Genomic DNA, 15246 nt, shown 5'->3' on the forward strand with positions numbered 1-15246 from the left:
GCAAGTGGCAGGGGACTCCGGCTGACTGTTGTTGGCTTTCCTCTAGTTCTTCAAGCTCTTTCCACAGCCCAACAATGGAGAAAGGTGGGTTGGATTGGAGAAGAAGGCTCCTAAAGGAAAGGGGGACCCTAAGGCTTCTAAGGCCTTCACACTTGTCTTGCTCTCCTCTCACTTGCCCCCACTAGCTATGGCCCTCACCCTCAGCCATTTTCCTCTCCTTAGCTTCTTCAAGAAACTTGCCAATGTGTCCAAGATGTGGTGTACCATGGGGGCTACAAATTTTGGATGTTTCTCTCTCAAATCCATTCAATTCTCATACAATTCAAATCAATTGAAGCCCAAAAAAAAAAAAAAAAAAAAACAGCCATGGTGTCCTTGTCCCTCTTATTTTTCCCCGTCAATTGATCCAACTTGACAGCCAAAGATGCAATCAAAAATGGTCCTTTGACTTTCCCAATCAAAAACAGCCTTACTTTGCTTTTTTTGCGAAAAATCTCAGTTTGTAGAAAAATCTTCTGAGGATAAGTCGACATTCCTAAAATGAATTGTGACATGACAGAACTTTCAATTTTTGAAATTGGATTTAAATTCATAGTTAATTTCAATCTGGGGCGATTTAAGCGTGTCCTAACCTACCGAGTAGTTTTTAGGAATTTTCAGTGCAATTGACGTGGTTGATTATTTTCAAGCCACAAAGTGTATTTTCAACACATTGACGACTCTCGGTTGTTGTGGAAATCTTGAGATTTCAAATAAAGACACAAGGTACCAAAACAACAGAGAAATCGATCTAATGCCGATCGACAAGAATTTTGCAATTAGGTGGAATCACCTACACTTGATCACATGGTTCCGTCAAATCGACCTATCTCCGGTTTCTAATCGGTCTGTGCCGTAATGACCCTTGTAGATTAGCACGGTCGAACAGTCGATTCCTGATCGAATTCTCAAGTTTATTGCGCTTAGATTCCTTAATGGCTTCACATGATAGGCTAGTTATCTCATGAGTAGCCAACTTAGAGAAAAAAAGCTATATACGCGTCAATGAATAGCCCGATTCATTCAATTGAAAACAGAATTGGAAAATTAGGATGTCATAGGAGTGACATTTCGGGATCTCTCACCTTAGGATGGATCTTTCGTCCGTCTCTTTCCCTTAAACCTTTTAAGGATCTACTCAGATCCAAGTGGGAAAATATAGTTACAAACAATTAATAAAATGGGAGGATGAATTATACAGAGGATAAACCTTTATAAGCATATTGCTAATCAATTTCCCACTATTTCTTTTTAATATTTGTAACTTTCAGTGGTCTATAATAGTCCTTCAATAAGTGATTACTAATCCTTCTCTTGGCTAAGGATTTTCTACCAATACAACTTTACCATATGTCGTCAGGCACTTTCTTGGGTACAATCAATGTTCGATGAAGCCGAGATGCTTTGCACCTGCCGACCCTTGACTCGACGAGGGTGGATGCTTGACCTTAGAAGACGGGTTGCTCGACACATTGGTGGAAAGGTGTAAAAAAAAGCTTTAAATCTATTATATTGATGTGAATTTAGTCTTAAACATTTTATTAGTATTAATTTGGTCATTTTAGCTAATTTTAGCTTCATTTTTTTTACATGGATGCCGAACAACCTTTGGCTTACCTACGTGGCATGATCAACACTACCATGGACACTTTTAATAATATTTTTATATTTTTTGATTTTTAATTATATATCCTTTTTGTTGTTGTTGTTGTTGCCTTTCTTCTTTCTTTTGTCAATGAGTGGCCAATGGCTACAAATGATGGCCAGCCACTGACCATGGCATGGTGAGCTAGCCTTACCTGGGCGATGATGAGCCCCGACGAGGACTTCCCTCACCAAATCCAGCAGAACCGCCCTAGCCTGGGCGAGGGAAGTCCTAGCAAGGGATCCCCCTACTAAATCTGGTAGGTTGCCCTAGCCTGGGTGAGGCCCGGCCTTGCTAGATTTGGGGAGGGGAGCTCTCACTAGATATAGAGAGGGGCTTATCGTTGCCTCACTAGACCTCATTTGTGGCAGGTGGTAAAGACCCTCGTCCAAGTGAGGCTAGCTTGCCCTACCATGGTCGTGGCTAGTCATTCGAAAAAAAATCAGGAAAAATAAATACAAAAAAAATATTATTATAAGATATTGTCAGCACCGGCGATGACACATAGGTTGGTTAGTGTTGTCCAGCATCTATATTAGTAATATCCAGTTAAAATTAGCCGAAAGGATTGAATTGGCACTAAATTAAACAAATTTAGAACTAAATTAGCATCAAGTTAAAAGTTTTATGATTAAATTGACACTAATAAAATGTTTATGACTAAATTGACAAAATTCAATAGATTTATGACTTTTTAATGCTTTTTCCGCACACTGGGGATTTAATTTTTAAGCATAGTTTGTTGAACTTGCGCTAGAGAGGTGTGAAAAGGAGAGGAGAGTTAGGGCAAACGACAAAAGTAAGAGCGTTGTATTTGGCCGGTTGGGTTCATCGACTGGGCATGCCAAATACAGTCGTCTTGGTCCTTTATCTATCTCGCAATTACTGCAAAAATCTTCCAGCAAACACGTGACCCAGGATATCAAATTTGGTTTATTTATCCCACCGAACATCCTGCATTAGAAAGCCATGTTCGCAAGCACGTAATCTTACATTGTTGGCCGCCGTCTCTATATCACACAGGACGAATTCTTGGCTTCTAGCTTGATTGGCTACAAGTCCCACTAATGGTACCTTTCTTGCCCTAGTTAGCATCATTACACGGAATCGCTTGTTCTTTATTAGTTGTTTTTAATTCTTAAATCCCCAATTGGCACAACATGAGATGAGATTCATCTCTCCCAGGCTCCCACTTGCACATAAAATGTAGTCCGAATCCAACGTCATCATTACTTGACGTAATCGTGATTAGCAATTAATCTTGCATAACATCCTCGTCAGTATGGCCGGAAAGCATCCCGTAAAAACGATTGTTTATGATGCTTCAGTTTCTTCTCCAGTCATGGAAATTGATTGGGTTGCCCCCCACCTGTGATTTGCAAAGTTCACCTCATCCTCGTCGGCGATCTTATCAACCCCAAAGATCTTCTCACCTCCTCGATCCAGTCTCTCTGCTGCTAATGGGTGTGGTTTCCGGTCAAATGCTTCTATTTATGGCTTTGCATTCGGGGCACGTCTTTTCTGGACTGCTTTTCTGAGGGAATGTTAGGAGGTACTTGAGAAGAATATTTTTTTGTGGACTAATTTTTCTAAACAATATAATCAAATATCTACTCATAGGTTATTATCGATGATGAAAATATTTTTTTTTTGACTAATTTTTCTAAATGATATAAGTAATTAATTTTCAAAAAATATTTTACAGATCACTAATTTTTAGCGAAACAAATGCACCCTAAGATTGGACACCCACAAAATATTAACACAGAAGACAATCGTTACCATGACAAGCCAAGAAACCCATAGCTAATTGTCAACTTCTCCAAGAAATGTTTTCACACGAAAAGCCGCGGTTGTTTTTTGTGACTTGTCTGCTTGGAACATCCACTTGCCTGTTAATTAATATAAACTTGAAGTGGTAATTAAGGTCGGTTCAACCAATAGTGAAAGGATAAGCGCAATTTCACTGTCAAGTTTAGTTTATTGCCAGTCATGTCAGTCATGGTTCAAGGATATCCTTCTTTTTATTACTATGCCTTTACGATTTGCTTCGAAATATCCAACATATAGTGCTCCAGAAACACCAGCGAACCAAGACTATGAAGAAATTCGTCGCACGATTAGAACAAAATGATCTTATGAGACTTATGAAATCATAGAAGATATTATGCAGATTCGAAAAAATAGCAATGTATCAAATACTATCCCTAGCTATTTAATGATTTCTAGCAAATTTTGGAGACTCAACCATCAAATTTCTAATACGGTTGGCTTATTTCTACCGAGTGAATGGCCCATTTTTAAAGTTCAGTTACTCTTTTAACTCAATCCATCAGTTGACGTAAGGTTTTGGCTCTGGGTACAATTTCATTCGTGCCTCAAACAGTAAAGAATGAGTTATTCATACTTGGATGAGGATCCTCTATCCATAAAGTGCTTTCATCAGTGTCTCAATTACTTCTCACAAGTTGATGCACGTAAACAAGATCTTACTTCTCGCATCAACGATTGAGGTATTATTGAGACACCCGTGAAGTACCTTCTAGGGTAGAGGATCGATGTCGAGTCTCTAGATCTACTTTCATCTTTTTCTTCAAGATCAGCTTCATTTTGATTTTATGCCACTTTTGCTTGATAGTATCATTTAATCAGGAAATTGGGAAGTATAACAGTTGTCGAATTTATATTTATTTGTTATATGATGTGTTGAGCAAACTAGTTCCGTGATCAATTGGAAACTTAGTAGATTTATTATTGGTTTGTAACTTTTCAATTTGATTCTACAGGCTCCTTCCAAGCACACCCATTCTTAAATTTCACGTATTTACAATACTTCTTCGTTTCTAAACATTCTTTCGTCCAACTGTAGTGGATTCGCATCTTTTAGGCTTTCGATTACCTGCTAAGCCTTCGAATGAGGAGAACCATGAGTGACTTCTTGTGGTCATTCATGGCAAGTACGTCTCAGTTTGCTTGTAACAATACTCCAACATTTGGCAAAGTTCAAACCAATTATGGTACGCATTCATTATTGCAGTGCAAACCAGACACGTTTATATTAGATTAAGCGGGCAAAATTTTACGAGGTTTGTTAGGAGAATTGTTTCCTATTAAGCCGATTTTAGTGGGAAAATATAGTTACAAACAATTAATAAATTGGGAGGATGAATTCCACATAGGATAAACCTTGATAAACCTTTATAAGCATATTGCTAATCAATTTCCTAAGATTTCTCTTTTGTATTTGTAATTTCTAATGGCCTCACCAAGCCGGTCGACTTAACTGTTGCTAGTTAAGCCTCTAGGATTATATTTTTCCCTCGCAAGGTCTCTCCAATTCTCAACCAAGCTGTTCTCCCGAGCCGAGTTAGGATATAGGAATGACATTTCGGGGTCTCTCATCTCAGCCCGTCTCTTTTCCTTAAACCTTTTAAGGATCTACTCAGGTCCAAGTGGGAAAATATAGTTACAAACATTTAATTAAATGGGAGGAAGAATTCTACAGAGGATAAACCTTTATAGGCATATTGCTAATCAATTTCCCACTATTTCTCTTTAATATTTGTAACTTTCAGTGGTCTATAATAGTCCTTCGATAAGTGATTACTAATCCTTCTCTGGGTTAAGGATTTTCTACCAATATAACTTGACCATATGTTGTCAAGTACTTTCTTGGGTACAATGGATGTTATGATGAAGCCAGAGATGCTTTGCACCCGCCGACCCTAAACTTAGCGAGGGTGGATGCTTGACCTTAGAATACGGGTTGCTCGACACATTGGCGGAAAGGTGTAAAAAAATGCTTTAAATCTATTATATTGGTGTGAATTTAGTCTTAAACATTTTATTAGTGTTAATTTTGTCATTCTAGCTAATTTTAGCTTGATTTTGTTAACGTGGATGCCGAACAGCATCGCCTTACCTATGTGGCATGACCAACGCTACCGTTGACACTTTTAATAGTATTTTTATATTTTTTCAAATTTTTAATTATATTTCCTTTTTTTTTGTTGCCTTTTTCCTTTCTTTTGTTGATGAGTGGCCAATGGCCACAAATGATGGCTAACCACTGACCATGGCATGGTGAGCTAGCCTTGCCTGGGCGATGGCGAGCCCCAAAGGACTCCCCTCACCAAATCCAACAGAATTGCCCTAGCCTAGGCGAGGGCAAGCCCTAGCAAGGACTCCCCTCACCAAATCCAACAGAATTGCCCTAGCCTAAGCGAGGACAAGCCCTAGCAAGGGCTCCCCTCACCAAATCTAGCAGGTTGCCCTAGCTTGGGTGAGGCTGGCCTTGCTAGATCTAGGGAGGGGGAGCTCTCACCAAATCTAGCGAGGGGCTTGTCGTTACCTCACTAGACCTCATTTGCGGCAGGTGGTAAAGACCCTCATCTAGGTGAGGCTAGCTTGCCCCACCATGGTCAGTGGCCGGTCATTGGAAAAGGAAGAAGATAGGCAAAAAAAAAAAAATTAAAAAAATTCAGGAAAAATAATTACAAAAAATATATATTATTAAAAAATGTTCATATCAATACCAGCAATGACACATATGTGGGTTAGTGTCGTTTGGCATCTATATCAGTAATATCCGGTTAAAATTGACCGGAATGATTGAATTGACATTAAATTAAAAAAAATTAGGACTAAATTAGCATCAGGTCAAAAATTTTAGGATTAAATTGACAATAATAAAATGTTTATGACTAAATTGATAAAATTCAATAGATTTAGGACTTTTTTTATGCTTTTTCCGCACATTGGGGATTTAATTTTTAAGCATAGCTTGTCGAACATGCGCTAGAGGTGTGAAAGGGGGAGGCGATGTAGGGCAAACGACAAAAGTAAGAGCGTTGTATTTGGCCGGTTGGGTTCATCGACTGGGCATGCCAAACACAGTCGTCTTGGTCTTTATCTATCTCGCAATTACTGCAAAAATCTTCCAGCAAACACGTGACCCAGGATATTAAATTTGGTTTATATATCCTACCGAACATCCTGCATTAGAAAAACACGTTCGCAAGCACGTAATCTTACATTGTTGGTCGCCATCTCTATATCACACAGGACGAATTCTTGGCTTCTAGCTTGATTGGCTACAAGTCCCACTAATGGTACCTTTCTTGCCCTAGTTAGCATCATTACATGCAATCGCTTGTTCTTTATTAGTTGTTTTTAATTCTTAAATCTCCAATTGGCGCAACATGAGATGAGATTCACCTCTCCCAGGCTCCCACTCGCACACGAAATGTAGTCCGAATCCAACGCCATCATTACCTGACGTAATCGTGATTAGCAATTAATCCTGCATAACATCCTCATCATTATGGCCGGAAAGCATCCCTTAAAAACGATTGTTTATGATGCTTCAGTTTCTTTTCCAGTCATGGAAATTGATTGGGTTGCCCCCACCTGTGATTTGCAAAGTTCACCTCATCCTCGTCGGCGACCTTATCAACCCCAAAGATCTTCTCACCTCCTCGATCCAGTCTCTCTGCTGCTAATGGGTGTGGTTTCCGGTCAAATGTTTCTATTTATGGCATTGCAATCGGGGCACGTCTTTTCTGGACTACTTTTCTGAGGGAATGTTAGGAGGTACTTGAGAAGAATAATTTTTTTGTGGACTAATTTTTCTAAACAATATAATCAAATATCTATTCATTGGTTATTATCAATGATGAAAATATTTTTTTTGACTAATTTTTTCGAATGATATAAGTAATTAATTTTCGAAAAATATTTTACAGATCACTAATTTTTAGCAAAACGAATACACCCTAAGATTGGATACCCACAAAATATTAACACCAATGACAATCGTAACCACGACCAGCCAAGAAACCCATAGCTAGTTATCAACTTCTTTCCTTTCTTGGAAAGAATGTTTTCACACGAAAAGCCAAGGTTGTTTATTGAGACTTGTCTGCTTGGAACATCCACTTGCCTGATAATTAATATAAAATTGAAGTGGTAATTAAGGTCGGTTCAAGCAATAGTGAAAGGATAAGCGCAATTTCACCATCAAGTTTAGTTTATTGCCAATCATGTAAGTCATAGTTCAAGGATATCCTTCTTTTTATTAGCGAAAGGCCACAATGCCTTTACGATTTGCTTCGGAGTATCTAACATATAGTGCTCCTGAAACACCAGCGAACGAAGACTATGAAGAGGTTCGTCGCACGACTAGAACAAAATGATCTTGTGAGATTTATGAAATCATAGAAGATATTATGCAGATTCCAAAAAATAGCAATGTATCAGATACTATCCCTAGCTATTAAATGATTTCTAGCAAATTTAGGAGATTCAACAATCAAATTTCTAATATGGTTGGCTTATTTCTACCGAGTAAATGGCCCATTTTTAAAGTTCAATTACTCTTTAACTCAATCCATTAGTTGACGTAAGGTTTTGGCTCTGGGTACAAATGCTTTCGTGCCTCAAACAGTAAAGAATGAGTTATTCGTACTTGGATGAGGATCCTCTATCCATAAAGTGCTTTCATCAGTGTCTCAATTACTTCTCACAAGTTGATGCACGTAAACAAGATCTTACTTCTCGCATCAACGATTGAGGTATTATTGGGACACCCGTAGAAATACCTTCTAGGGTAGAGGATCGATGTCAAGTCTCTAGATCTACTTTCATCTTTTTCTTCAAGATCAGCTTCATTTTGATTTTATGCCACTTTTGCTTGATAGTATCATTTAATCAGGAAATTGGGAAGTATAACAGTTGTCGAATTTATATTTATTTGTTATATGATGTGTTGAGCAAACTAGTTCCGCGATCAATTGGAAACTTAGTAGATTTATTATTGGTTTGTAAATTTTCAATTTGATTCTACAGGCTCCTTCCAAGCACACTTATTCTTAAATTTCACGTCTTTATGATACTTCTTCGTTTCTAATCATTCTTTCATCCAACTGTAGTGGATTCGCATCTTTTAGGCTTTCGATTACCTGCTAAGCCTTCGAATGAGGGAACCATGAGTGACTTCTTGTGGTCACTCATGGCGAGTATGTCTCAGTTTGCTTGTAACAATACTCCAACATTTGGCAAACCCAACCTTCTCAGGAGGGATTGGGGTGGGGACGATTCCATTTCAAGAGTGGGTTTCGACTTCCACGCCCTACAAGGAGGCAGGGTAAAAGTCTAAGAGTGAGTGTTAGAGTAGGATTAGAATAGTACTGACCAAAAAAAAAAAAAAACCAATTATGGTTACGCGTTTATTATTGCAGTGCAAACCAGACACGTTTATATTAGATTAAGCGGGCAAAATTTTACGAGGTTTGTTAGGAGAATTGTTTCCTATTACTCTAGACTAAATAATGACCAAGACCATAAAAGACATGTCCAAAAAAGAAATAATTAACATAGACTTGAGCAAATTATTGACAATTTGGTCAATCTTAATGGAAAGTAGATCCAAATCCTTTGCTAAATGACGAGCACCATGACTTGCCTATTTAAAGGTGACTATCCCTCCAAGGAGAAACAAGAAAATGATTAGATCCTCTGAACCCTAGCTTCTCCTAAACTTTCCAAAGCAAACAAAATGTTCTCCACCATTTCTGTAGCCCTTCTCTTCATAGTGCTGATCCTTTTTCCTCACACACATGACAAAATTTAAGTTCAGTACTATCCATAAAAATGGAAGATCGGTGCCACAACTTCCCCCTGGTCCTGCCCCGTGGCCCATCATTGGCTGTGTGCCCGAAATGCTGAGCCAAAAGCCAACATTCCGCTGGATACATCGCCTCATGAACGAGATGGACACTGACATTGCATGTATTCGGCTCGGCAATGTTCATGTCATTCCCGTGACATGCCCCAAAATTGCTAGAGAATTTATCAAGAAGCACGATGCAACATTTTCGTCAAGGCCTACTTCGATGGCGACACGAACATGTAGTGGTGGATTCCTCACGACCATCCTAAGTCCTTATGGGGACCAATGTATGAAAATGAGGAGAGTTCTAGTTTCGGAAATTATTTCCCCCGTGAGACATCATTGGCTCAAGGATAAAAGAACCGAGGAAGCGGACAACTTGGCCAAGTACGTTTACAATCAAAGCAAAAGCTCGAGCAGAATTGTAAATGTGAGGATCGCCACCAGACAATACACTGGAAACGTGATCCGGAAATTAATGTTTAGTAAAAGATACTTCGGAGAGGAAAGGGCGGACGGGGGACCAACCATTGCCGAGGAAGAACACGTTGAGGCGATATCTACTATACTTAAGTATTTATATGCATTTTGCATATCTGACTATTTTCCTTGGTTGGTAGGGCTTGATTTAGATGGTCATGAGAAATTTGTTAAAGAGGCTGTCAATACTGTAAACAACTATCATGACCCCATAATTGAGGCAAGGATCGGAAAATGGAGGAGTTTCGGCAATTCGAACGAGGAATCCACCAGCAGTGATCCTCATGATTTGCTCGATGTTCTGGTTACGCTCAAAGATTCAGAGGGAAAGCCACTTCTTACACCTGAAGAAATCAAAGCACAAGTAACGGTAAGATGCAAACATGTATATCCTAGCTTCTTTTTCTTTAAGCAAACTTTATTTATTTCTGTATGCGTATGTCAAATAGATCTCTATAGTACACTTTAATGCATCGTCAAAATTGTATCGTTACATTAACAGAAACTCAATTTCACTAGAATTATATCCTATATGCATTGTCTTTTTTTGTCTTCAAATAAATTTTGAGGTCTAAACGGTACAGTAGGAAATTTATGAATGAAGTACAATAACTAAACCAATCAAAATCTATATTTGCAGGAAATAATGTTTGCCACTGTTGACAATCCCTCAAACGCAGTTGAATGGGCCATGGCCGAGATGATAAACCAACCCGAAATCCTCAAGACGGCGACGGAGGAATTGGACAGGGTCGTTGGTAAACAGAGACTAGTCCAAGAATGTGACATCCCACATCTTAATTATATCAAAGCATGCATTCGAGAAGCCTTCAGGCTCCATCCAATCGTACCTTTCAACCCTCCACACATGGCCATGTCTGATGCCATTGTTGCTGGCTACTTTATCCCAAAGGGAAGTCACGTGCTATTGAGCCGTCTCGGCCTCGGTCGAAATCCTAAGGTCTGGAACAAGCCGCTCGAGTTTAGGCCAGAGCGGCACTTTACTAGTGGCTTCACAGAAGTTCACCTCACAGAGCCGGACTTACGCTTCATTTCCTTCGGCACCGGGCAGCGTGGCTGCGTGGCTCCTAAGCTTGGGACTACAATGACCGTCATGCTTCTTGCGAGGATGGTTCAAGGGTTTGATTGGAAGGCACCACCTAATGTCACGAGCATCATTCTTGACGAGTCCCCTGAGAATGTATCTCTTGCACATCCACTTGTTGCTTATGCCGAACCGCGTCTGCCATTACATCTCTATCCTTGAGAGTTACTAGCTCTAGCATGAAATACAAGAAAGTTAATGTTGCCTAGCCTGTTATGTGCTCTAGTGATTTGAGTAGAATAATGAATATTTTCAATATATTACCCGCTCCTTTCCCACACAGATCATCCAATGTGAGGTTTTTAAGTTCGCTAACACCCTCAAAGTGCTCTTTGGAATATCAAATGATGAAGATAATACAGCGTTAAGTCTTACTAGCTATTTAAGAGATAGTGTGATGATGCCAGTTCACGCCACACAAACAAAGAAGCCTCCGCCTTTTGATTTTAGATGGCCCTCCAGCGCCTAATTACAAAAGAAACCAGAGAAGGCTTTTTTTTATTAATTGATCTATGCAATGTAGGAGAAAGAGCGCTCCCCCTTTGAAGGCAAGTCTCAGTAACAATTTCTATGGGTTTCCAAACCCGTGCCCTCTAGTAGGATTTGATCCATGTCTTCGGTCCTAGATACTTAGTGGACAAAAACACTTATAATATAATATGATGAATGGGCTTGTTTGGAGTCCATCCCAAAGGGTGTGGGAACATGACTTACGTGTGGTCATCATTTGATGCATCATTAAATTTGTGCCACATGAGTGCCATAACTTTGAAAAAAAAAAATCAGTTAAGTGCCATAACTTTCAATTGATCTCTTGAATGCCAAAACATTTTTTAAAATGTTCACTTAAGTAACTTCTGTAAGTTTTAAAAATATTATAGACTCAAGTGAGCGTCAAACATTAGTTATGGCATTCAAGCGATCGAAAGAGTATGTATAACACTTAAGTAACGTCGACACCAAAATTTTGGTTAAATATATAATAAAAATTGCATAAAAATTAGAGACCAATTTGGCCTTAACAAAAAAAATGATTTTCGCATCATGTAGGCATTAATATCATTGGCACGTATTAAGTTTTTGTTTTCCCTTATTTTACTATAACAAAGTTAAAACAAAAAAACAAAAAAACAGGAGCCCATGGGGACTGGGTCTTCATACCCAACCCTCCTTTTGTTTCTTTTCTCCCCACGCCGACCCGAGCCCCGCTACCCTTTTTGTTCTCATTTGGCCTGGCCCCCTCTTTCTTTCTTCTTCTTCTTCCTTCTTGCTTCCCCCTCCACTTTTGCAACTCATGCGCGATGACGACGACGCACGCAAGGACGATCTACGGTAGGGAGAGGGGAGAATAGGCCGGCAATAGATGGGACACGCCTTCAATGCTGAGATGAGATGCCAGTTTGGCCAAGGGGAGGCCGGTTGGCACACCAAGAACCGGCAGTCGGATCCTCCATCGACCAGCTCCCCTTGCGTCTCAGCCCAAGCGTGCCCACAGTTGAGACCGAGGAACCTGGGCCTACCGAGCTGCTTGCGGTGCCTCCACAACCGAGAGAGAGAGAGAGAGAGAGAGAGAGAGAGAGAGAGAGAGAGAGAGAGAGAGAGAGAGAGAGTATAAAAAAATCTTAAACCTTTTGCATTAATATTAATTCAATCTTAAGCTTTTTAATTTGACCAATCTTTTCACATTAGTACCGATTCAATCCATGCAACTAATTTAGATCAGAAATTGTTGAAGCAAATGCCAACGGTCCCACGTAACATAACCGGCACTAATATAGATAATTTTATAATATCTAATATTTTTTTCTATTTTTTTCTTTCCCTTCTCTTTCTACCAATGGCTGATAAGGGTTGGCCTCCATAGCCTGTGGCAAGTAGGGGTGTGCAAAAGAACCGGAATCCGCCCGGACCGCCCGAAACCGCCCAGAACCGGTAGTTCCGAGGGAAGGTCGGTTCCCAATTCCATGGGCAGATCCGTCCACCCGTCTACCTAGACTGGACCGATTAATTTTTAATTTTAAAAACTGGACTTATAACAAAGGATTTGATAGGTGGATTGGGACTTTATGGAAATAGCTCTCTCTCTCTCTCTCTCTCTCTCTCTCTCTCTCTCTCTCTCTCTCTCTCTCTCTCTCTCTCTCTCTCTTCTCTCTTCTCTCAGTTTCTTTTTTCTTTTCTTTGGTCTTTCCTATCTTTGATTTTAGTTATTTGCTAAATCATAGTGGATTCGCATTTACTCCTTCCTCCCTTCATCTCTCATTCATCAGCCGTCAGTCATCAGTCTCAATCTCCAACACCACCCCCTTCTCTTTTTTTATGTGCATCATCAACATCATCTTTGTACTCCCATCCCTCTCTCTCTCTCTCTCTCTCTCTCTCTCTCTCTCTGCTAAAGAGTTTGTCTTCTTGGGTCTTCGACAATATATTCTCTCTACAACTATAAATTTGCATAGATACTCTCCCCAAATGTCCTCCTCCTTTTCTTTATTGTGTATTAAATTGTCACTACCCATTGTAGCGCCCAGTGCATATATGAAAATTAGACATAGGAAACAAGTGTATTATTACCTAATATGAGAAAATGAGACTATATAGTTCATGGAATTTTCTTTTGGTCTTTGAATGTTGCCTCTTGTAATGCTATGTTGTGTTTTCAATGGTTATTTTTTATCCATCCCTTGAATATTATCTTGGTAATACCAACCTATTGCTATGGTAGTAAACTTGGTTATTAGTAGAAATAATTAGTGGCAAATTTTTATATATTTTAGTGCAAATTACTTTTTCTGTTCTTTTCTGTTTTTCTGTTTTTTTTTTTTACTGAAATTATCTGGCTCTTAGCCAGGAGTTATACTTTCTATAGCTTTTATGAAGGAAAATGACCGAGAAGCTAAAACTCCTGGCTGCTTCTTGAATGTTTGAGTGAAACCTGATTAATGTAGTTTCTCAAATTAGTTGTTGTTTTTGCTTTATGTTTTGATTTCTAGTTGTAGTAGATTTTGGTTTATAGTATAGTATTCGATATGAAGAGTTCTCATGATGAGATTTAAAAAGTGATATTATTATTATTGTGAGACTAGTTCCATGGATCCACCCAGGAACCGAACCGAACTGGTGGTTTGGTTCCCGGGTGGATCCATGCAACAAATGAGTATATCCCAATTCCAATTTTTTGGAACCAATCCTTAACAGACAGTTCCCGGTTCTAGGTTGGGAACCACCCACCCGGGACAATGCACACCCCTAGTGGCAAGGGTACTAGTAGAAAGATAAGGGAAAGAAAAAGAAAGGAAAAATGAAAAGGAAAAAACTCTAAAAAAATTATTAAAATTATAAAAAATGTCCATATCAATAACAGTTGTGCAATGTAGGACCATTGGTCGAATTGCGATAATTTTGACAATGAACGGAGAAGACACCAATCGCAACTTGGCCAAGGATGAGCCAGGGATCACTGTTGCATGAGGAGTTTGGCACGCTGGCCTCGGAATTGGCCCTACGGCAGTGAATGAACTGACAGACGATTGAAGAGTGGGCCTAGAGAGAAAGAGAGTTTTTTTTTTTTTTTTTTTTTTGAGAGAATTTTATCTTCAAAAAATTGGTGCGAGTGTCTCAAAAAGCGAGCGAAATTTGAAATCATTTTAATTTTAGCCTTACATCTCATCACATGATTGATACATGCTGAAGGAGGTGTGAAGAAATCGGGAAAGTTACGAACACTAATATAATCATATTTTCTCTATTACAAGTGCAATTGTACTTCTCGTGTTCCACTGTGTTGAGAGCTTTTTTGTTACTGATTGTAATCTATTGAGTATACAAGTGTGAGCATTACTTGTTTATTGATCGTGAGTTCTATTAAATTAGGATAGAAAGTAGGGCGTGATATGTTTCAACTACTCACAAAATTACTAATGGATTTTGGCCTTATTGGTTGTTGTTAGTCTATTCAAATGAACGTAGGCTTGGTTTAAGTTAAACCATCATAAAATTTGCATGCATCATCCTCTATCTGTTTATTTATTTCAATATTTATTTGATAGAAGCATCTAGCATATTATATTGTCAAGTTGTTCCTACATTTGTCAAACTGAACTCGAGTTATTTTATGAAAAATTGTTAAATTCAGTGAATCGACCTATTCAGCCCTCTCTCAAGGTTGCATTATTAGTATCCGCAATTATTTCTCCCTTCATGGTTAATCATTTTACTTTTTGGACCAATCTTCAATGCCAAAGAGCTGGTGGCTCTATACTCGCCTCCAATGACATAGATATGGATGTCGACTACCTAAGTAAACGATGGAAG

General features: G+C 39.0%; 1 protein-coding gene across 1 annotated transcript; it reads left to right on the forward strand.

Annotated features, from left to right (window-relative positions):
- Positions 1-9300: 9300 nt before the first annotated feature.
- On the forward strand, positions 9301-11100 carry LOC104420177 (tyrosine N-monooxygenase). The gene is made up of 2 exons (XM_039302295.1): positions 9301-10203; positions 10474-11100. Exons 1-2 carry the CDS (start codon positions 9301-9303, stop codon positions 11098-11100), a joined length of 1530 nt encoding a protein of 509 aa, XP_039158229.1.
- Positions 11101-15246: the final 4146 nt, after the last annotated feature.

Source organism: Eucalyptus grandis, chromosome 9 (assembly GCF_016545825.1).
Source record: "Eucalyptus grandis isolate ANBG69807.140 chromosome 9, ASM1654582v1, whole genome shotgun sequence".
Taxonomy (NCBI): Eukaryota; Viridiplantae; Streptophyta; class Magnoliopsida; order Myrtales; family Myrtaceae; genus Eucalyptus; species Eucalyptus grandis.

What these genes read in the sequence shown, in the direction of transcription:
- LOC104420177 (XM_039302295.1), top strand. Translation starts at nt 9,301, where the DNA reads ATGACAAAATTTAAGTTCAGTACTATCCATAAAAATGGAAGATCGGTG. An exon ending in AAATCAAAGCACAAGTAACG is followed by an intron (nt 10,204 to 10,473) that starts GTAAGATGCAAA and finishes CTATATTTGCAG; the next exon opens with GAAATAATGTTTGCCACTGT.